The sequence below is a fragment of the Panthera onca genome (assembly GCF_046562875.1).
Source record: "Panthera onca isolate mPanOnc1 chromosome E1 unlocalized genomic scaffold, mPanOnc1 haplotype 2 h2.Chr16_ul_10, whole genome shotgun sequence".
Classification (NCBI taxonomy): domain Eukaryota; kingdom Metazoa; phylum Chordata; class Mammalia; order Carnivora; family Felidae; genus Panthera; species Panthera onca.
In genome coordinates this window covers 279,511-303,396 of record NW_027675809.1, presented here as the reverse complement: position 1 = coordinate 303,396, position 23,886 = coordinate 279,511, and the positions used below count along the sequence as shown (strand labels likewise).

The window sequence follows — 23,886 nt, the reverse complement described above, 5'->3', positions numbered from 1 at the left end:
GCCCACCGTGTGTTTGTTTTGTTTTGCTTTTGTAGTTTTTGGACAAGTAGGAGCTACTGAAGGGTTTTATTCAGAGGAGTAACCAGATTTTTTTTTTAAAGAGAAAGACCTCTCTTGCTGCATTGTTTAAAATAAATGGAGAGAAATGAGACTGATGCGATAGATTTTTAGCAATGCTATTGTAATAGCATAGGCATTAACTAATATAGTGATATATTCAAGCAGTATTTGGAAATAATTGAATAGAAATTGATAATCATATGTATGCAGAAGTTAAGGAAGAAGGAACAGTACAGGCTGACCCCCGGGCTTTTCACCTTTGTTATAACTTGACTATTAACTGCTGACAGATTAATTCAGAAGCAGTAATTCCTTCATCTACATTTTACTTTGCATTACAGAAAATGGCAAGATTACCTTTGAAGAATTTTTTTATTAAGTTCTGTGATACATTGAACATGCCTAAAGCCTCAGGTGAGTTCCACTTAATATGTATCTACTGGCTCTGTGTGGAAGGACAGGCAGTGGTTTTCATGTTAAAACAACAGAGGATTGGGGCGTCTGTGTCACTCAGTTGGTTGAGCAACTGACTCTTGACTTCGGCTCAGGTCATGATTCCAGGGTCATGGGCTCAACCTGCATCCATTCACGCTGAGTATGAAGCCTGCTTAAGATTTCCTCTCTCCCTTCATCCTTCTCCCCAGCTTGTGCTCTCTCTCTCCCTAAAATAGTAAACAAACAAACAAACAAAGATGTTTTCAAAAAAAAGATGTTTTTTAAAACATCTTTTAAAAAACACACAGGATTAGATAAAGCACAGGTAAGTAAGAAACAATATAAAGATAAAACAATATAGGGGCACCTTGGTGGCTCAGTTGTTTAAGCGTCAGACTTCGGCTCAGGTCATGATCTTGTGGTCTGTGAGTTGGAGCCCCCCATCAGGGTCTGTGCTGACAGCTCAGAGCCTGGAGCCTGCTTCGGATTCTGTGTCTCCCTCCCTCACTGCTCCTCCCCCACTCGCTCTCGGTTTCCCTGTCTCTCTCTTTCTCAAAAATAAACAAACATTAAATTTTTTTAAAGATAAAACAATACAGTATTAGTTTATATAACTTGTGTTTGAATTATATGGCAAAGACTGCTAAATTTACCCCAAACTCAAAGTTATGGGTGGTTTTACTTTGATAGTGCTAGAAAAATATTAGATTATATACTGTTCTCTGAGATTATTCACTAGGTATATCTGACCTGAATTTATTAGAATATTATAAACAATGAGAAAATAATTTTTAGAATGCAAATTGGTGCAGCCACTGTGGAAGACAATATGGAGTTTCCTCAAAAAGTTAAAAATGGAACTACCCTATGACCCAGCAATTTCACTACTAGGTATTTACACAAAAGGTATACAAATACTAATTTGAAGGGCCACATGCACCCTGATGTTTATAGCAGCATTGTCAACAATTGCCAAATTATGGGAAAAACCCAAATGTCCATGGATTGATGAATGAATAAAGAAGTTATGGTGTATGTATATGTATATGTAATGGAATATTACTCAGCCATCAAAAGAATGAAATCTTGCCATTTGCAACAATGTGGATGGAACCAGACTGGATTATGCTAAGTGAGATAAGTCAGGCAGAGAAAGACAAATACCTATGATTTCACACATGTGGAATTTAAGAAACAAAACGAATGAACATAGGGGAAGGTGGGGGAAAGAGAGAAGCAAACCATATGAAGAGTCTTAACTATAGTGAACAAACTGAGGGTTGGTGGAAGGAGGTGGGCGGGGGATGGGCTAAAAGGATGATGGGTATTGAGGGCATTTGTTACGTTGAACACTGGGTGTCATATGTAAGTGATGAATCACTAAATTCTACTGAAACCAATAGTACACTATATGTTGACTAACTAGAATTTGAATAAAAATTTGAAAAATAAAAAGAAGACAACTTTAAAACTTTTGACCAACCTAGCAAAGTGGATTTTATACCTATCTTTTCTGTTTTTATGTATTCTCAACTACTCTCTTGACTATATTTTTGAGGAGCAAATTTATATTTATTGCAGTATAACTTGCGTGTAGTAAAATTCACCTTTTTTTAGGTATATTGTTTTTTGAATTCTTAAAAATAATGTCATGTAACCATTACTAAACAGCACATAGACTGTATCACCACAGAAGTTTCTTTGTGTCCTTTTGTAGTCCATCCATTTCGCTAACCCTCATTCCTGGTGACCCCTGATCTATTCTTTGACTCTAAAGTTTTGCCTTTTCTAGGTTGTCATGTAAATGGAATCATAACATATGAAGCTCATTTGAGTCTGGCTTCTTTCACATAGCATATTATACTTTACATTCATCAACTTTTTGCATGCAGTGTGTTTATTTTTATTGATGAGTATTATTCCATTACATGAATGTAATGTTTGTATATTTACCAATTGATAAACTATTGAAGTTTCCTGGGTTTTGGTGATTATGAGTGAAGCTGCTATAAATATTTATGTACAGGTATTTGTGTGGACATATATTTTCATTTCTCCTAGTTGAATACCTAGAAATGGGATTGCTGGGATATATATTTAAATTGATAGAAACTGCCAAACATCAATTTATGATAGATAACATCCATTTATGATTAAAAAAAACCTCTCAACAAAGTGTGTACAGAAGAAACATACCTCAGCTTAATGAAGGCCATATACGAAAGGCCACATATATGCTCAATGGGGAAAAACTGAAAGCTTTTCTTCTAAGATCAGGAACAAGACAAGGATGCCTATTCTTACCAGTTTTTTTGTTTTGTTTTGTTTACTAAAATATAGTTTACATAAAATGTTATATTAGTTTCAGGCATACAACATAGTGATTCAATAATTCTATGTATTGCTCACTTCTCACCATGATAAGTGTAGTTATCATCTGTCACAATAAAATGTTATTACAGTGTTATTGACTATATTCCCTATGCCGTAATTTTTCTCACTACTTTTACTCAACTTGTGTTCATAGTATTGGAAGTCCTACCGAGAACAATTAGGCAAGAAAAGGAAACAAAGTCATCCAAATTGGAAAGAAAGAAATAAAACTGTTACTATTTGCAGATAACACAATATTATATGTAGAAAACCCTAAAGGCCCTATTAAAAAAAAACTGTTAGAACTAATAAACAAATTCAGTAAAGTTGCACCATATGAAATCAAATAGAAAAACCAGTTGCATTTCTATTTGCTAATAAACTATCAGAAAGAAATTAAGAAAACTATCCCATTACAATTGCATTGAAAAGAATAAAATACCTAAGAATAAATTTAACCAAGGAGGTGAAAGACCTGTACACTGAAAACTATAAGACATTGAAGAAAGAAATTGAAGATGATGCAAATGAATGGAAAGATATTCCATGCTTGTGGAGTCAAAGAATTAATAATGTTAAAATGTCCATACTACCCAAAGCGATATACGGGCTCAATGCAATCCCTATCAAAATTCCAATGGCATTTTTCACACCTAGAACAAACAATCCTAAAATTTGTATGGAGCCATAGAAAACCCTGATAGCCAAAGCAATCTTGAGAAAGAACAAAGCTGGAGCCATCATACTTTCTGATTCCAAACTTTATTACAAACGTATAGTAATCAAAACTCTATGGTATTGGCATAAAAACAGACATCAGTGGAACAGAACAGAGAGCTCAGAAATAAACCCTTGCATATACGGTCAATTCATTTATGACAAACGAGGCAAGAATATATAGTGGGGAAAGGACAGATTCTTCAATAAGTGGTGTTGGGAAAACTAGACAACCACATGCAAAAGAATGAAACTGGATTCCTATCTTAGACTATGATTAAATACTTGCTCTTGTAAGACCTGAAACCATAAAACTCCTGGAAGAGGAGCGCCTGGGTGACTCAGGTAAGTGTCTGGCTTGGCTCAGGTCATGATCTCGCGGTCTGTGGGCGTCGGGCTCTGTGCTGACAGCTCGGAGCCTGGAGCCTGCTTCGGATTCTGTGTCTCCCTCTCTCTCCTCCCCTCCCCGGCTCATGCTCGCTCTCTCTCTCTCTCTCTCTCTCTGTCTCACAAAAACAAATGAAAAATGTTAAAAAAATTTTTTTAACGTTTAAAAAAAATCTAGGAAAAAACATAGGCAGTAAGCTCTCTGACATCCATCTTGGAAAAAATTTTTTAAAAAAACAATTTTATCTATTAATACAATATCATAGGTAAAGTCAAAGAACAAATAACAATATGGTAGAAACTATAATGTATATCACAGAAGAAAAATAGAAAAATGGGCAAAAGTCATGGATATATAAATCATAAAAAAGATCTTAAATGGCTTATGAACATATTAAGAGATGTTTGATTTTACTCATAATAAGAAATATGCAAATTGAAATGGACATACAATTTCTCACCCATTAGATTGGCAAAAATTGAAAACCTTCACAACTGTTAGGTTGTAGAGAAAAAGACGTTTACCTATAGCTGGTGGGCGTTTAACATGCTACCAGTCTAATGGAGGGAATTTGGCAATGTCTAACAAAACTACATATGCCTTTACCTTTGGACCCAGCAATCCTGCTTCTAGGAATTTTCCCTGAAGATACCTTCCAACAATGTGAAAATATAGATACATAAGATTATTCATTACAGAATTATTTGAGATGGCAAAAGAATGAAAATACTTAATGTGTAAACATTGGAGGTTAGTTGAATAAACTTTAGTTTCTATGTACAGTAGAGTATTATACAACTCTAAAAAAGAATTTTTTAAAAAGGAGTTTCAGGGGTGCCTGCATGACTTAGTCGGTTAGGCGTCCGACTTTGGCTCAGGTCATGATCTCACGGCTCGTGAGTTCAAGCCCCGTGCCAGCCTGGAGTCTGCCTTGGATTCTGTGTCTCCATCTCTCTCTGCCCCTCCCCTACTCATGCTCGCAGGCGCGCTCTCTCTCTTTCAAAAATAAACATTAAGAAAAAAGAATTTCATACCACTACTTTTTGTACTACTGATTTTATACCTTTCCAGCATTTAAAACTACAAATTTCCCTCTGAGCACTTTCACAGCATCTCACAAAATTTTATATGTTGTGATTTGATAATCACTTATTTAAAATATTTTCTAATTTACCTTGTGATATCTCATTTGAAACATGAGTTATTTAGAAATGTACTATTTAGGGGCACCTGGGTGGCTCAGTTGGTTAAGTGTCCAACTTCGGCTCAGGTCATGATCTCATGGTTCCTGGGTCGGAGCCTCGTGTCGGGCTCTGTGCTGACAGCTCAGAGCCTGGAGCTGCTTCGGATTCTGTGTCTCCCTCTCTGTCTGCCCCTCTCCCACCCACGCTCTGCCTCTCTCTGTCTCTCAAAAATAAATCAACATTAAAAAAATTAAAGAACTATATTATTTAATTTCCAAATATTTGGACATGTGCTAGGGATCTTGTTACTGATTTCTAATGTAATACACCTTGGTCAGAGAATTTATTTCGTACAATTTAAATTCTTTTAAATTCATTAAGATTTGGTTCAAAGACTAGCATGTGGTCTACCTAGGTGAATATTCCATGTGCACTTGAAAGAATGTATATTCTGTAGTTGTTGGGTAGTGTTCTATAAATATCATTTGGTTAGATTGTTTGCTAGTTTTGTTGGATATTCTAATTTCTGATTTTTTTTAAACATTAAAATTTTTTTTGTTTTAATATTTATTTTTGAGAGAGAGAGAGAGAGAGAGAGAGAGAGAGAGAGAGAACGAGCAGGGGAAGGGCAGAGAGAGAGGGAAACACAGAATCCAAAGCAGGCTCCAGGCTCTGAGCTGTCAGCACAGAGCCCAACACAGGGCTCTAACTCATGAACTGTGAGATCGTGACCTAAGCCAAAGTCAGACACTTAACTGACTGAGCCACCCAGGCGCCCTTAATTCTTCCCGATGTTTATTCTAGTTGTTCTATTAATTACTAAGTGCAAGATTTTCAAATCTGCAGTTCTGATTATGGGTTCATGCATTCCTCCCTTTAATTCTGCAAGTTTTTGCTATATTTGGAAGGCTCTTGTTAGATGCATGCACATTTGATATTGTTGCAAAATTTAATGTATATGACCTTATGAAATGTACTTTGTCTGTTGCTCTCTTTTGTCTTATTTTTGCTGCTCTTCTGTTTCTTTCCCCCAGTTTCCTTACTTATATTTATACATTTCTGTGTACCTATTGTCACCTATTTTAAATTATTGTAGGTACATAAATAAATACAAATACTGCCTTTTCTCTTAAGTATAATTTTATATCTTGGGAGATTTTTTTCCCCACTTTTTTTTAAATATAAAGGAGACGGGTGTCTGGGTGGCTCAGTCGGTTGAGCGTCTGACTTCAACTCAGGTCATGATCTCGCGGTCTGTGAGTTCGAGCCCCGTGTCAGGCTCTGTGCTGACAGCTCAGAGCCTGGAGCCTGCTTCAGATTCTGTGTCTCCCTCTGTCTCTGCCCCTCTCCAGCTCATGCTCTGTCTTTCTCTCTCTCTCTGTCAAAAATAAATAAACATTAAAAAAAATTAAAATATAAAGGAGAAACATGAAAATTCCTTTCTAACTGAAGGTGATTATCTCTTCCCAGGAAATAAAAATCAATTTTACAACATCAACATTTACAAAAATGAACTTAAAGACATTCCTGTACTTCAGCAAAATTTAAATGCCATTGGAATCTATCTAACAGATGATAAAATAAAGGAGACTTTGGATAACACTAATCCTAACGGTGAGTAATTATTTCAATTTAAAATAACAAATTTTGCATATTTCAGAAGTTTCACTCTAAATGCCAAAGGAAATATACTGCCATATATCTTTTAAAAGAGAAATTAAAAGTTGTTTCTTGTCTATCAATTTACGGGTTTTTATCAGAGGAATTGATGTTCAAAGTGCATCTCTGACAGCTTTATTTTAGGTCTATTCTGCATATCACATGTGTCACAATAGGATTACCAGTCCTCTCCATTATTTTTGTGTTTATAGCTCTGGTGTTATAACATCAAATGGTCCTTTTTACAATAATACCTAAATTCTTTCTTTTTTTCTTTTTTAAAAAAAGATGAAGTGGTGAGTTTTAAGGATTTCATCAGAGAATTGAACAACAGTGATGAATTTATCGAGTGCCACAGTAAGTATGAAATTCAAAATGCATATGAACAGAAACTTCATTTTTGGGGGTTGGTGTATGTATAGGTATGTGTGTATATAGACTTTATATATACTCTACCAAACCCCCCTTTTATGCATTTTCTCATTTAAACTCAGTTCATGTTGTAAACTCTAGGTTTTCACACATAGATGCATATTTTCCATACTGTAATATTCTTGAATTATTTAAAAAAATTTCTGTTGTCTCTCTTTCTTCCTTGTCATGTGTTTTATTGCTATATTCTTTCTTTTGTCCTCACTAATGCTGATGGGGTTATCCATCTTATAATCAAAGTAACAGGTTTGCTTTTTTAAATCACATCTAATGACTTTTCCCCTCTGTATTCTTATCTTTCTTGTTTATTTCTTCATATATATATTTTTTTACATTTGCTCTCTATCTCCTTGTGAAAAACATTGGCTAAATGCTTAACTTTTTTCGGTTTGTTTTGAAATTTCAGCACAGTTCTATCATGGGGACACTAAAACAGCCTTGGACCACAGACATTGAGATTGAGAACTGTAGTCCTAAAACTGGGGTTTTAAAAGAAGTATTGAAATAAGTGGATTCTCTCTAAATAATCTGTACTTGGAATGCAGTTCCACTCACTATCTCAGGATAAGTTTGGTGGGAACCTTGACAAATTAATGCTATATTCATTATAGAAGATTATAGATCTATGAATAGCTAAGACCCTTTTGGGAAAAAAAAAGATAAAGATCTTGCTTTGTCACATGTTAGTACATAGCATAATGCTGTTTTAATATAGACCTGTGAAAATAGACCAGTGCATCACAATATGGAACCCAGTAGAGACTTCTATTAATGGGAACTCGGAATGTGATAGAAATGACATCATCAGTTAGTGGGGGAAAAGATGTATTATTTAGCTTCTGATTTGAGAAAATTGCCTTACAATGCAGAGAAAATGAAGTAGAATCCTTATGTCATACCATATACAAAAATAACCTTCAAAGAATCAAATGAATGTTAAAATGGATCTCAAAGATTAAACTATAAAGCTGTTGGAAGAAAATGTAAGAAAAACTATTGTGCCTTGTGGTTATGGATGCCTTCTTAAAGATGTTACTCCCCAAAAGCACAACCATGGGGTAAAAAAGGATTTGATCACATCAAAATTAAGGATTTCTGGTAAATGAAGGACTCTAAAACATGTAACAGACTGGAAGAAGATAATTACAAGATAACTAACAAAAAATTAATATCTCAAATATAAGGGAATTCTGCAAATCAACAGTAGAAAGAAAGAAATCAATTGGAAAAATAAGTAAGGATATAAGACTTAGTATACAGGAGGAGAAACCCACATAGCTAAATATGTGTATGAAGAGAGTTGGCAATACTCACAAATTGCTAGTGAGTAGGTAAAATGGTACAGCATTCCAGATTGCAATCTAGCAGTACTTGTCAAATTCAGTATGCATATTTCTTATGATCCAATAATTCTATTCTCAGATAAATAGCCCAGAGAAGTTTCTTGTAGAGACATGTACAGGGATGCTCCCTGCAACATTATGGGAGGGAAGAAATGAAAACAATCTATGAGTCCATGATTTGGGAAATGGTTGAATAAAATATGGTCCATACATACACGTCATAACAGTAAACTAGATTTACATTTGCACCAGAGAGAGACCTCAGTAATAATACGGTTCCATGAAGAAAGGAAAAAATGGAATACGTGTATAACAAAGAATGCTTTATATAAGCTGGATTTCTACTAATGCCCATAAAACACAACCATATTTATATCTATTTCCAGGTAAACACTGAATTCTAAATAGATAAGATTGAAATAGACGGATTGAAAGAAATTGAGAAAGAGATTGAGATTGAAGTGACAATATTAACAAAGTTGACTTCAGAAACAGAGTACTCTGTATGCTAAAAACATACACATTCTTTTCAAATACTTATGGAATATCCACAAAAATAGATGATGTATTTAAGCCACAAATAAAAATTTCAGTGAATTCTGAAAATCAGAAGTCATTCAGACCACATAGTCTGACCATGATGTTGTGACATTAAAATTATTTGTGAAAGAAAGGAAAAGTGTTGCTTTTAAGATGAAAAACAAATTGCCTTGTAAGTAATTCCTTGGTGGAAGAATAAAAGAAACCTGAAAGATTTTAGAAATGATGACAGTGAAAGCACTATGTATCAAATCGTGTAGAGTGTGACCAAAACAATCTTACAGGATATTTTATAGCATTAAATGCTTTTATTAGAAAACAAGAAATATCAAAAATAATTTATCTTTTTTTAAGTTTATTTATTTTCGGAGAGAGAGTGCATATGACGGGGGGGAAGAGCAGAGAGAGAGAAGGACAGAATCCCAAGCAGGCTCCTTGCTGTCAGCGCAGCTGACATGATCATGACCTGGGCCAAAATGAAGAGTGGGACGCTTAACCGACTGAGACACCCAGGCGCCTCCAGAACAATTTATCTTAAACGTTCAGTTTACAGAGCTAACCAGCAGCATAAACAACAAAAGAGCAGTACAATCCCCCTGAAAAGTGCTAGTCAGGAGCTAACAAAGTGGAAAGTTGAAGTTAGTGAAATAGAACACACACACACACACACACACACACACACACACACACACACGCACTTATCCATATAACCAAAAGTTGGTTCTTTCAAAAGACTAATAAAGAACTCTTTAGGAAGTATGATGAAGGGGAAAAAATAGGGAGGACATAATAAAGAAGACAGTTGTAACTTGGATACAAGGGAGATTAAAAGATATAAATGAATAACACTTGAGTTAGTAAAGCAACAAATTATTGGCATGTCATCAACAACACTGTCATTCTTTCCAAATGTTTAGATAAAGACAGAAAGGGCTGCCTTTTTTTAAATGTTTGTTTATTTATTTTTGAGAGACAGAGAGTGAGCGAGCATGAGTAGGGAAGGGGCAGAGAGAGAGAGAGTGCCAGAAGATCTGAAGCTGGCTCTGCGCTGACAGCACAGAGCCTGATGTGGGGCTCGAGCTCACAAACCGTGAGATCAAGACCTGAGCCAAAGTCAGACACTTAACTGACTGAGCCACCCAAGTGCCCCCTTTTGTTTCCCCATCATGGCACTATTTTCTTAGAGATAATTTTGGTATTTTGTTGTTTTGTTTACCTTCCTGTGTTGAACTAGTAAGGTAAACTATTTCAGTGTGTCTTGTTTTCTGATATAAGCATTGTAAACCTATAAATGTTGTAGAGCTTTCAGTCTGGAGAATATTTCAGAGAGGCAAAATCTCTCAAGACTGGGTATTCTAGAAAATGAATACATCTCACCCAAATCAAGTTGTTATGTGCTTCTCTGGATAGACTGACCAACTAGATATCTTTGTATTTTGTCATGTCTCTGTTTAGGAATAGAAGATGCATGTAACGTTGTTAATAGTGTCTTTGATAGGAAAGTTGAAGTTACAGACCTTTTATCTGCGTTGGAGGGCCTGGAGAAACCTTTAAATGAAGAAAAACCTGAGGTGTTACTGAACTCTGAAACAGATGGTGAGTTCTTGAGTTACCTCTCAGTTTTCCTGTTTAGACTATACGTGTTCATGCTGGCTCATTTTTTTTTTTTTTTTTTTTTTAAGAATACTAATACCATAGGTTTAGGAAGATTGTTATGGGACTGCTATGTTTATAAACTGGTTACTGAGAATTGTTGTAACCCTTTTGGAAAGTGTGTGGATACTCTTCTTTATTTGGAGAAGACTAGTAGAAACAAGTACTGTTTTTATCCAGGTTTTAAAATCAGATACTTCTTGGGGTGCCTGGGTAGCTCAGTCAGTTAAGCGTCCAACTCATGATTTTGGCTCAGGTCATGATCTCACGGTTTGAGATCACGATCTCACAGTGCTCTGCACTGACGGACGGAGCCTGCCTGGGATTCTCTCTCTCTCTGCTCTCTGCCCTTCCCCTGTTCTCTCCCTCTCTCTCTTCCTCCAAACATAAATAAATAACCATTAAAAATGTTTAAAAAGATGTTTCAAACATTTTAAAAAATAAATAAAATCAGATACTTCTTTTTTAAAGATTTTTAAAAATGTTTTTATTTATTTTTGAGGGAGAGAGAGTGGAGGAGGGTCAGAGAGAGGGAACACAGAGTCTGAAGCAGGCTCCAGGCTCTAAGGTGTCAGCACAGAGCCTGACACGGGGCTCAAACTCATGGACCACGAGATTATGACCTGAGCCGAAGTCAGACGCTTGACTACTGAGCCACCCAGGCGCCCCATCTTTTTTCTTTTTAGGTCATTTATGCTAGCGGTTTGTCAATTTTAATAACTCTTAACTAATTCCTGGCTTTCTGATCCTCTCTATCGTGTTTATTGTTTCCTCAATTTATGTTTTCATCTGTATCATTTTCTTCTCTACCATTGATTTTGTGACATTTTGTATATATATTTCACATATAGAATGAAATGATCACAACGATAGATCTAGTTAACACGTCACCATGCATAGTTAAAAAGGGGTTTTTTTCTTATGTTGAGAAATTTTAAGATTTACTCTCTGAGCAACCTGCGAATATGCAATACAGTATATTTTTGGATATATATGTATTTTCTATTCTTTTAATTTCACTCTTTCTGTACTCTTCTAAAAAAAGATAAATTTGAAAACATGTAAGGGAAACTAAAATTTGAAAAGAAAGAAACAGGACTTAAAGAAATTAAAAATATAATAATTAAAATTAATTAGCAGACAACAATATTAGCAGATTAAACATAGGTGAAGAGAGAAATATGAAGTGCAAAGGAGTTTGAAGAAATTATACAGAATGCAGCATAGAAAGACAGAGTTGGAATATAGGAAAGAGGTTAGTGGCGCTGGGGTGGCTCAGTTGATTGAGTATCAGATTTCTGCTCAGGTCATGATCTTGTGGTTTGTGAGTTAGAGCCCTGCATTGGGCTCACTGCTGTAAACATGGAGCCCTCTTCAGATCCTCTGTCTCCCTCTCTGCACATCTCCTACTCTCTCTCTCCCCCAAATAAATAAACATTAAAAAAAAGAAGAAGAAGAAGCTAAAAGGAAGGCAGAATGAAGAGGTCTACTTATTGTGGCAATCAGTTTGAAATATATATGTGTATCTGATTACGTTATATATTAGTTACAACTAATATAATGTTACATGTCAGTTATATCTCAGTAAAGCTAGAAAAAGAAAGAATGAAAAGATGTGATATATATCCACACAGGAGAGAAGAGACAGAGTGGTTGCAGAGAAAATATTTGGAGAACTATAGCTGAGAATTTTCCAGAATGAGAAAGACCTAAACCTACCAATACAAGAATTCCAGTGAATCCCACATAGGATGAAAGGAAATCCATACATAGGGTTATCATGATGAAACTGTGACATACCAAAGAGAAAGAAAAATCTTAAAGGTAGCTAGAGAGAAAAGTCAAATTATCTATAAAGGAGGAACGTTTTCTTATTCTTGATATTTTTTTCTGGGTCTTGAAATCTAGAGAAACATTTTTGTAAATTGAGGATAACCACCCCACGTTCCCCTCCACTTTGGGAGGAACTTAGGCTTTGTCTGAGCCTTTGAAACTACAAACTAAAATTCATCCAATTTTGTTTTGTTTTGTCTTTGGCAAACACTCTTTGGGTAAAAACAGTCGCCGTGTTTCTGGATTACAGCCTTTCATCAGTTGTTTGGTCTGGGAATTTCTTACTTTCTTGGCAACACATTGATGAATTCAAGATTTTAAAAAAATTTTTTTTTTTTAACATTTATTTTTGAGACAGAGAGAGACAGAGCATGAGTCGGGGAGGGTCAGAAAGAGAGAGGGAGACACAGAATCTGAAACAGGCTCCAGACTCCAAGCTGTCGGCACAGAGCCCGACGCGGGGCTCGAACTCACGGACTGTGAGATCATGACCTGAGCTGGAGTCGGACGCTTAACCGACTGAGCCACCCAGGCGCCCCAAGATTTTTTTTTTTATAGCAATAATTTTATTTAGAATTTTTAGTTGTTTTTAGTAGGAGGGCTGATCCAGATATCTGGCTACTAAATACCAGAAATTGAAATCATTTTTTTCTTTCAATTAAATTAAATCAGACCCTGGGGGCAGGGTGGTTGATTACTGGCACCCTCTCCCATTCCAAAGTCACACCATAATGTGGGAGACAGAGGAAGAGCTTTTAAAACTTCCTTGCATTGTGTTTCTACTGATGCTTTGTTGTTGGAGCCTGTGGTAATCCTGCATCTGTGTGAAGGGAAGCTCCCACAGGGTAATTCTCACTCTTTCCCATCAAACCTCTAGTCTCTCAACCCCTCCCTGTCCCTCTCTTTCCTTCTGTCTCTGTCTCCAGACAAACTCTTCCTCTCTATTTAGGCATTTGGCATATTTTCTTCAATGATTCTAGGTTTTTGCAAACATAGTCCCTACCAAAACTCTCAGTCTACAAAAATCTCAGGAGTGAGGAAATATTTAAGGCCAAGCTAACTGCTTCGAATAGGAAAGATGGGTCAAATTATCCTGCCACTTCAAAAGGTATAGTGCCATAGCTCCAATATTTGCCATTTAGATAAATTACAATAGACTTCAATAGAGAAGGGTAACTTTTGAATCAGGCTCTGCAGAGTCCGCTAACTCAAATGCCTGCGGTAGCCAGGCACGTAATGCAAAATTAATAAAATGAGTTGGCTGTAAGACAAAAGGAAGGGGTGTGGACTGTAAGGTAACTTGAGAGCATGTGTCCTAGATGAAGATAGTTAAATTCAAATGGAAAGAAAACCCCACCACTCCCTAGGACAATGAACATGACTGACTCTCAGCTATATTCAGTCTGTGGGCTACCAGCCTATGACCCCTGAAGCAGGCTTCTGTAGGAGTGGGAAAACAATCTTTTCCTTCTGCCCTTCTAGGTTCCCAGCTGGAGCTCTGTAACAAGAGACAGATCAACAAGAGAAAAGCATTCAAAGTTAATATAAATTTTACATGAAAGGGGAATATTCATAAGGAGTTGTTAAAGCTGAATGTTTTGGTGTTAGCTTTGATGAAGTGTGGAAAGTGGTAGAAAACTGTGATAGGACAAAATGAGATGAGCTGAGGGTGGTAAACCAGGGGAAACTTAGTAAGGTCTGTTCGTTCAGATTCCTCTTGGTGTCCCTCCAACCCTCAGTCTTCAGAGATAGGGATGCACCCTCCCTCTGGGTATAGCAAGGGCATCTCTCACATGAGTGTCTTATGACCTGCCTCGGGGCAGGGGATGGGGAGGTCTGAATCCTAACTGTACCTTGCAATTCCCAGATTGTGTTTCCTTGCATTCCCTTTTTGTGTGTGTGTACGTGTGTGTGTGTGTGCGCACACGCACATGCTCATAATCTAAGTGTATTTCTTACCATGCATTATGGTCACAGAAGTTTGAAAGCTGAATGAAATTGAAACAATACCAGATCCCTGCTTTAATGAGCTTAAAATCTATTTAAATTCCATTTTATTTCTTAACTTTGCAGAAAGTAAAAAGATCTTAAAAGATGTAATTGATGTTTTCATTAATTCACCTAAACCATCAACACCATTCAATAGTAAGTATAGTAAAAGAATGAAAATTAAAAGTAAATTTCTAAGATCATTCAATGGTATTCTTTTTCTAAAATATAGTTTGTTTTCCCCTGTATTTTTAATTCCTTAAGTTTTCTTTGCTGTATCAAGATGTTATAATCTGCTTTCTTATTCCTTATCATATTTAATCTGTGCTTTGACTGTAATGAATTATTTAGAATTACATTCCTAGAATATGCTTTCTTAAAGCAAAATAGTTTGTCTCAGTATATGCTCCAGTATAAGGTACACATTTTCTCCCCTGGTGAATCTAATACAATTTTCTCTCACCTCCGATAATTTCCATATGCTTCTTTTTCTCACCTATAGTGAAACGTTAAAAAAAAGTACAAAAAAAAAAAAAAAAAGGATTTACTGCATGTAATACTAGTAGGTAGGCTAGCAAGAAAGAGAGGCTTTCTAATGCCTAGGAGAGGGTGTGACTGTTTTTCAGAGTATAACAGATTTATATTTTTCAGTTTTCCTTTTGCCAACTAGCTGGGTTCTATTTTTGATATTTGACTTCATTCTAAGAGCTATTTATTATCAAGCTGTTCTTGAAATGCTTTACAGTCTATGAAAGACTGGAGCATGTAGTAGAAAAACCTTTGAGGAGAAATAGTTAATAAATAAAAGCAAACTTCTACAAAATGTTGCAGAAACTCAACTTTTAGCTGGCTAGGGGTATGTTAAATTTTGCTTATTGTTTAAGTGACTTCTGAAAACAGAGCCCACTGACATGTTTTGAAAGCCCTCTAACTCAGAATTCCTTTTGTAATGCATCTACTCTGTGCAGGTTAGGGTGTTAAGTCTAAAAAAGGGCTTTGCCTCAACTTCCTCATCACTTCTCTATTCTTGACATGTTTACAGATTTATTTAAAGAGATTACAACTCTTGATAAGATCAGAAATGATAAGATGCCTATAAATGAGCTGAGGTCCCAACTCCGGAAGGCTAGAATTCTATTAAGCAACAAGACGTTCCAGGAAATTCTGGGTCAAGCATCTATTGATGGTGAGTCCTTTTTAAAAGAACAATCTCTGTTGAAGTCCTAGTTTTACTGTGTGCTTGGGATATGTTTTATATATGTATGTTTTAGATAAACTAGGTCTTAGAAACATAATGAGAATGTAGGCATACTGAGAACAAATTAAAATTAATATTTTTTTACTCTTGGAAATATTTTTAAGAGTCACCCTCTGTCTGGCATCACATTTGTAAAATGTATACATCAATATTTAATTAAGACAAATAATACCGTTAGAATTTTTTCTTGTTTTAAGGGAATAGATTCGTGGTAAAATTATTTTAAATTGATTAGTTTTTATCTGGCTAATTTTCAGACATTAACAAAATTTGTCCCCTCCCCCCCCCCCACCCCCCCCCCCCCCCCCACACACACACCATTCCCTGTCATGGTTATTTTAATGATGATTATTAATATTGACACCTTGCCATTTTATAATCCTTATACTTTACTTTTTAGAAAATAGTGAAGTAAGTCTCAAACAAATTTTGGAGGCTTTGAACACAAATAAGCCAGCTCCTGAATTTGAAGGTGGGTCATATTTCCCATTGCCTTTTGTTATTATTAAACAGTATTGTGAGCTATAAATGATATTCAAAAGCTGTATATTTTTATAATTAAAAGTACACAGTTTGACATATGCACACACCTATAAATCTGTCATCACAATCAAGGTAATGAACACATCCCTGACCTGCAAAACTGCCTCATGCTCCTTTGTAATCTCTCCTGCCTTTTTCCCATCCTCTTCCTCATCCGTAGGCAACGACTGATCTGCTTTTTGCCAGTATAGATCCATTGGCATTTACCAGACTTTTATAAAATGGGTATATTCTTTTTTGCTAGATGCTTTCATTCAGCATAATTATTTTGAGATTCATCCACGTAGGATGTATCAGCAGTTCATTGTCATTTATTACTGGCATAGCACTCCATTTTGCTGATACACTGAAGTTTGTCTACTTACCTGGTGCGGCTCGTTAGGCTATTTCCAGTTTGGGGCTCTTATAAATAAAGCTGTTATGAACAGTTGTGTACAACAATATTCATCGTATGAATATATGCTTTCCTTTCTCTTGAGTAGTTACCAAAGATTGGCTGGTTCACATGGTAGGTGTATGTTTCACTTTTTAAGAAACTGCCAACTGGTTTCCAGAGTGGCCACACCATTTTACATTTCCACCAGCAGTGTATGAAGAGGTCCAATTCCTCCATATCCTTGGGAGTGCTTGGTGGAGTCAGTCTTTTTAATTTTAATCATTCTAATAAGTGTGTAGTAGTATCTCATTGTGGTTTTAATTTGTGTTTCCTCACTGATTAATGATGTTGAGCATCTTCTCATGTGCTTATTTGTCATCTGTGTATCTTTATAAAGTGTCTGTACAGATCTTTTTTAATGTTGGATGGGGGGGCGCCTGGGTGGCTCAGTCAATTAAGCGTCTGACTTCAGCTCAGGTCATGATCTCACGGTCCGTGAGTTCGAGCCCTGCGTTGGGCTCTGGGCTGATGGCTCGGAGCCTGGAGCCTGCTTCCAGTTCTGTGTCTCCCTCTCTCTCTGCCCCTCCCCCGTTCATGCTCTGTCTCTGTCTCAAAAATAAATAAACGTTAAAAAAAAATTAAAAAGTTGGATGGGTTTTGGGGCGCTTGGGTGGCTCAGTCGGTTAAGCGTCCGACTCGGCTCAGGTCATGATCTCACGGTTCGTGAGTTCAAGCCCTGCGTCAGGCTCTGTGCTGACAGCTCAGAACCTGGAGCCTGTTTCGGATTCTGTGTCTCCCTCTCTCTCTCTGACCCTTCCCTGTTCATGCTCTGTCTCTCTCTGTCTCAAAAATAAATAAACGTTAAAAAAAAATAAAAAAAAATAAAGTTGGATGGGTTTTTTTGTATTTCTGTTTGTATTCTGGATACATGTCCTTTATGAGATATATACTTAGCAAATATTTTCTCCGAGTCTTCTACTGAGCACATTTTTCTCTGAGTGTCTTCATTTTCTTAAGTGTCAAGAGCATTAGTTTTAATTTTGATGAAGTCCAGTTAATTAGTTTTTTTTTTCTTTTATATATTGTGCTTTTGGTGTCACATGTATGAAATCTTTGCCTCACCCAAGGTTACAAATGTTTTATTATATTTTCTTCTAAAAGTATTATGGGTTTTGGTTTTGCATTAAAAAATATTTTTTTAATATTTTTATTTATTTTTGAGAGAGAGAGAGAGAGAGAGAGAGAGAGAGAGAGAGAAAGCACAAGTGGGGGAGGGGCAGAGAGAGAGGGCGACAGAATCCAAAGCAAGACTCCAGGCTCTGAGCTATCAGCACAGAGCCTGAGGCGGGCTCAAACTCACGGGGAGATCATGACCTGAGCTGAAGTCGGATGCTTAACTTACTGAGCCACCCTGGCACCTCTGGTTTTGTATTTTAGCTCTGTGATCTATTTTGAGTTAATCTTTATATGTGGAATAAAGTATGGATCAGAGTTCCTTTTTGTTTTGTTTTGTTTTTGCATATGGACCTTCATTTGTTCCAGCACCACTGTTGAAAAGATTGTATTTTCTCTATACTTTCTATACGGAAATTCCTTTGTAGTTTTGTAACAAATCATATAAATATACATATATATTTATTTCCTGGATTCTCTCTTCTGTTCTATTAATCTTTGTCAGTTTTTACACAAACCACATTGTCTGACTCCTGTTGCTTTGCAATAAACATTGAAACCATTCAGGTAGTATTGGCCCTCTAACTTTGTTCTACTTTTAAAAAGTTGTTTTGACTGGGGCACCTGGGTGGTTCAGTCAGTTGAACGTCCGACTTCAGCTCAGGTCATGATCTCATGGTTCGTGGGTTTGAGCCCCATGTCAGGCTCTGTGCTGACAGCTCAGAGCCTGGAGCCTGCTTCGGATTCTGTGTCTCCCTCTCTCCCTGCCCCTCCCCTGCTTGCTCGCTCGCTCTCTCGCGCTCTCTCTCTCTCAAAAATAAACATTAAAAAAATGTAAAAAAAAAAGTTGTTTTGACTATTCTAGGACTTTTACACTGCCATGTGGATTTTAGAATCAGTTTGTAATGTCTACAAAAAAAACCTGCTGGGATTTATTGGAGAAATAAGGCACTCATGAATTAGGATTTGTTGGAAAATGTCTTATCTAATAATGTCTTACTAAATAGTACAACTCTTTCCTGCAATTCTTTTGAGTACCAGTACTTTGCCTCCTTTTAAATATTCTCTTAGATAAACTAGAGATTATAATCCAAACAGTGACCTTGAGTGTACCATGATTTGTGGGAGTCATTGAAAAGGCAGACAGAGGCTTGGCTCTAATCCTAAGGACCCCATTTAGAAGGGAAAATCCCTAGAGGTTTTAGATAAGAGCTGGGAATGGGGCACCTTAATACTCCCACACTCCTTGGCGGACTTCTAATAATAGAGTGAAAGTTATGAAGAATATGCAAAAACTGAAAGCAGTAGCAAAATAAGCAGAAGAAAATTCAGGACTAATATTTTTATACTCTGAAATTTGGGCTATTTCATATAGACAGAAGTAAGCCCCAAATTCTGTCTCATGCATATACAATGAAACATTTCCCTAAAAGATGCAATGGCCTATTTTAACTTTTGAGAAGCTGATACCTTGAGTGTATGATGATTTGTGTAACTCATTGGTAAGGCAGTTAAGTTAAAAAACAAAAACAAAACTGAGTCATCTTAGTTTTTTTAGTTTGAGACAAAAATAACTGAACATCTCAGGGAAATATGCTTGGAATAAAGGGATGTTTGGCTTATTAATTTTGGAATCATAATGATAATATTAATTGAAATATATGACCTATAGAATCCCCCTGTGTTTTCAGGTTTATGTACTGCCCTCCAAACTGTCAACTTGATGAACTGCAACAGAATTCAGATTGGTGACTTGAAAGATGCTTTTGATGACCTCAGTGTTTCTGTAAAGCCTGAAGAACACCAGATGTTAGTGAAAACGCTTGATGTTGATGGTATATATAACTACGTTGACTTTCCAAATAAAGTGATAGCAAATTTTCCATTCCCCTTCCCTATCCTCCATTCATCACTCCCCAATAATTTTTTTCTTTATTATCCTAATGGAAAAAGTACTCTAAGAGAGCGTGTCTACTGAGATCATAGATTTATCTTGACAGAAAAATCTTTGAATAAGATTAATAAGATTTTTTATGACCCATGAAGTATCCTGTGTTGATTCCATCAGAGTGTATCTGTGTGTATGTTTTTAGCATCTTCAGGGAAGGCAAGGTCATTCTCTGTGAAAGCTGTGCTGAAGGGAAACTGCTCTGAGCCAGGAAGAGACTGAGGGAGGACTTTCTCCCCTCTGCAGGAGACATTTGTGGGAGGAGACTGATTGAATCCTAAGAGGTTTCAGAGAAAACAATGTATAATTTTCAAATTTTGCCAATTATTATGTGGTTCTTTTATTCATTTAAATTCAGTTCCTAAAAGTATTTTCTTTATTCCATTATTAAATGGGTTTAAGCATTGTTTCATTAATCATATTGACTGGAGCCGCTGTACAGCACAACTTATGGGTGCTTGTAAACAGCACCCTTCAGCGTTAGGCAGTGCCTGGCCTGTATGACTATGGGACAGACCTGATCCTGAGTGTCTTTGATATGTAAGGGGTCATGTAATGTGTCAGATAATCGAGTAAATATAAAATATTCATAGGAAGCTTTCAGTCTAGTTGGTGAGGCAAGCTGTAAACAACAAAAGGGTATATAACAATATAAGAGATAAAAGTTTAGTGAATTTACAATGGTATATGGCAGTACTTGAGTAATAGCCAGGGACATAGTGATGTGATGTGTTGTGATTTATAATAAGAAATATATATTTGCCCTTCAACCCCATTCCTGGCACGGAGCTCCTAAAACACTGGCAAATCCCTAAGTGATGAGAACTCTAGGGGCATCTGTTGTTCTAATAGGTGATTCTGGGAAGGCTTCTGGTTTCTAGGTGGGGACTTGTCACCATAAGGATAAGCCATGATTGGAACTTTGGAATTTTCAGCTCTATCCCCCACCCGCATTCTTCAGAAAACGGAGAGGGTCTGGAAATGGAGTGAATCATTGATTATGCCTATGTGAGGAGGTCTCCATAAAATCCTAATAGTATGGGGTTTGGGGAGTTTCCACGTTGGTGAACACATCTACATACCAGAAAGATAACTGACCCAACTCCACAGGGACAGAGCTGCCGTGCTTGGGATGCTCCCAGACCTCCCAGACCCTATGTATCTCTTCATCTGGCTGTTCATTTGTATATTTTATCATATCCTTTAATAAACTGATGAATGTTAAGTATTTCCCTGAGTTCTGTGAACTATTTTAGGAAATAATTGAGTCCAAGGGAGAGAAAGTCATGGGAACCTCCAATTTGTAGCCAAGTTGGACAGAAGTTGTAGGTAACCTGGGGACCTACTACTTGTGATTGGCATCTGCAGTGGAGGGGGAGCAGTCTCATGGGACTGAACCCTTAACCTGTGAGACCTGATGCCATCTCCAGGTAGATAGTGTCAGAATTGCGTTAAATTGTATGACACTCAGTTGGCGTTGCAGAGAATTGCTTGGTGGGAGAAAACCCCCCACATATCTAGTGTCAGAGTGCTGTAAGCGTGGCCGTAGAGTGAGAGTAAAGAAGAAACACAGGAGGAGGACTGAGTTTTTTCCTCCACAAGTGATGATAGTGAGTTGTATGAGAGTTCAGAGGTGAGCTATTTCATTCATTCAATGAAAGTTTATTAAGCACTGTTGCTTGCTAGACACTAAGTATATAAAGATAAAAGAGCTTACAGTCTGTCAAGATGACAAACAACGCGAATTCCAATTGTTAAATACCACGACAGAGGTAAACAGAGTGTTATGGGAACGTATACAATAGGTACCTAACCCACACAGGGTTGGATAAGGTAGTCAGAGAGGCTGTTTGGAGGAGATGCTGTTGGAGTTGAGTTTTGAAATATGAGTAGGAACTAGCCAAGAATTGCAGGTGCAGGGAAAGGGGCTGAAAGGAGTTAGGAAGGAATGTTCAGTATGTACAAAGTACAGAAGAACAAAGCTCATGGAGAAGCCAAGGAACTCTAAGTAGTCCAGTAGGACTTACAGCATTGGATCTCAGACTGATTTACATCAGAACTACCTAGGAATTTGTTAAAAACCCAGAATATCTGAATCATGGCCAAGGTGTATGTGTGCGTGCGTGCGTGCGTGCGTGCGTGTGTGTGTGTGTGTGTGTGTTTAACAAGCTTTACAGTTCAGGTTGATGTTTGACTATCAACTTGATGGTGCATAGTGGTGGAAGGAGTGGGAAAAGAAAGAAATGAAGTGGCCATATAGTCAAGAGCAGATCCAGAAGGGCTTTGTTTTTATCTTTGTTGTTCTCTGAGCAACAGAGTTTGAATTTTATCTTGAAGACTCTAGGGAGTCATTGAAGAAGTCAAATTTGAAAAGTGACATGACTAATTTTGCACTTTGTAATGGGCATTATGATAGCAGTGTTAAGAAAGAGCAGAGGGGGGCAAGATTGGAAGCAAGGACACATTTTAGAAGGCATGCAAGAATTCGGGTTAAAAGTAATGAGTGTTGATGTAAGGCATTGGCTCCAGGGATGGGAAGAAGGGAACAGATATGAGTTCTAGGAGGCAGAACTTCTTCATTGTTTGGTTAAGTTAGGGAAGGAAAAGAGAGAGGAATTGAGAATGATTAACAGACTTCTGGTTTGGGAGACATTTCATGGTGATGTCTTTTTTTTTTTTTTTTTAAGTGTATTGATTTATTTTTGAGAGAAAGAGTGTGAGCTGGCTAGGGGCAGAAAGAGAAGGAAAGAGAGAATCCCAAGCAGGCTCCATCCTCTCAGCGCAGAGCTGATGTGGGGCTCAAACTTACGAACCACTAGATCATGACCTGAGCCAAGATCAAGAGTCGGTCACTTAACCGAGTCATCCAGGCACCCAAGTGATGCATTTTAATAAGCTGGGGAATATAGGAGGAGGCTTTAGTGCAAAGATGAATTCAGCTTAGGATATATTGTGTTTGATGAAGGGCATGATGGAGGGAAGAGATTGAAATGAGAATAGATAAATCTAAATTCCTTCACAAAATGCACAAGGCCTTTTTAAATCTAGTTCCCGTTACTGGACCTGTTAAGATTAACCTTTGCCCACAAACTTTCTGACACATTTTTGTAAGGTTTCAAGACACTTACTAGACACAAATAGAATAATTTAAACTAAATCCAAAATTAAAAAACTACTTATAGTTTCCAGAACGCATCATACTCACTTATATACATTTTCCGTATGAGTCTTTCTGTCAACCTTCAAATATGCCGCCAAGTCAGTAAAAATGTAACCTCCTTGAAGCTTTTCTTAATTCATTCAGTTAGATGTGGAAGCCTTTTACATTTCAATAACATGCCATGTTTAGCATCATTGAGACAATTTTGCTTTATAACTGTTTGAGAAAAGTGATATTATTTTGGAGAAATTTCCATGAGAATTATGAGGAGAGGATACATTTTGAGCATTTGGTTACTGATGAAAAATGAATACTTAAACTGTAAGCAAATTAAAAGTATTCTGTGGGGAGAACAGGTTAAATATTTACAGCCATAATACAATGTGAGGTAGGTAGAAAGATCAAATGAGAAACATATGTTTTTGTTTGGGTTTCCACTTCTTACTTTGACCTACATCACAGTATCTCATTTATTTTGCAGGTTCTTCCAGCTAACGGGAAAAATATAAGTACTTGCATATTTCTGAATATACAATATGTACATATTGCTTTAAAAAATTTAACAGGAGGGGGGCGCCTGGGTGGCGCAGTTGGTTAAGCGTCCGACTTCAGCCAGGTCACGATCTCGCGGTCCGTGAGTTCGAGCCCCACGTCAGGCTCTGGGCTGATGGCTCGGAGCCTGGAGCCTGTTTCCGATTCTGTGTCTCCCTCTCTCTCTGCCCCTTCCCCCGTTCATGCTTTGTCTCTCTCTGTCCCAAAAATAAATAAACGTTGAAAAAAAAAAAAAAAAAATTTAACAGGAGGGGTGCCTGGGAGGCTCAG

At 37.0% G+C, this 23,886-nt stretch overlaps 1 protein-coding gene and 1 long non-coding RNA gene across 3 annotated transcripts in view; one reads left to right on the top strand and one right to left on the bottom strand.

Moving 5' to 3' along the window:
- LOC145715120 (uncharacterized) overlaps positions 1-23,886 on the bottom strand; it is a 353,021-nt gene that overhangs the window by 120,351 nt on the left and 208,784 nt on the right. The window lies entirely within an intron of this gene.
- LOC144615410 (EF-hand calcium-binding domain-containing protein 13-like) lies at positions 435-20,727 on the top strand. Its single transcript, XM_078442355.2, has 8 exons — positions 435-474; positions 6,628-6,771; positions 7,105-7,173; positions 10,587-10,727; positions 14,691-14,762; positions 15,649-15,792; positions 16,265-16,336; positions 19,648-20,727. Exons 1-8 carry the CDS (start codon positions 459-461, stop codon positions 19,932-19,934), a joined length of 945 nt encoding a protein of 314 aa, XP_078298481.2. The 5' UTR covers positions 435-458; the 3' UTR covers positions 19,935-20,727.

What these genes read in the sequence shown, in the direction of transcription:
- LOC144615410 (XM_078442355.2), top strand. An exon ending in TGAATTTATCGAGTGCCACA is followed by an intron (nt 7,174 to 10,586) that starts GTAAGTATGAAA and finishes GTCTCTGTTTAG; the next exon opens with GAATAGAAGATGCATGTAAC. An exon ending in GGGTCAAGCATCTATTGATG is followed by an intron (nt 15,793 to 16,264) that starts GTGAGTCCTTTT and finishes TTTACTTTTTAG; the next exon opens with AAAATAGTGAAGTAAGTCTC.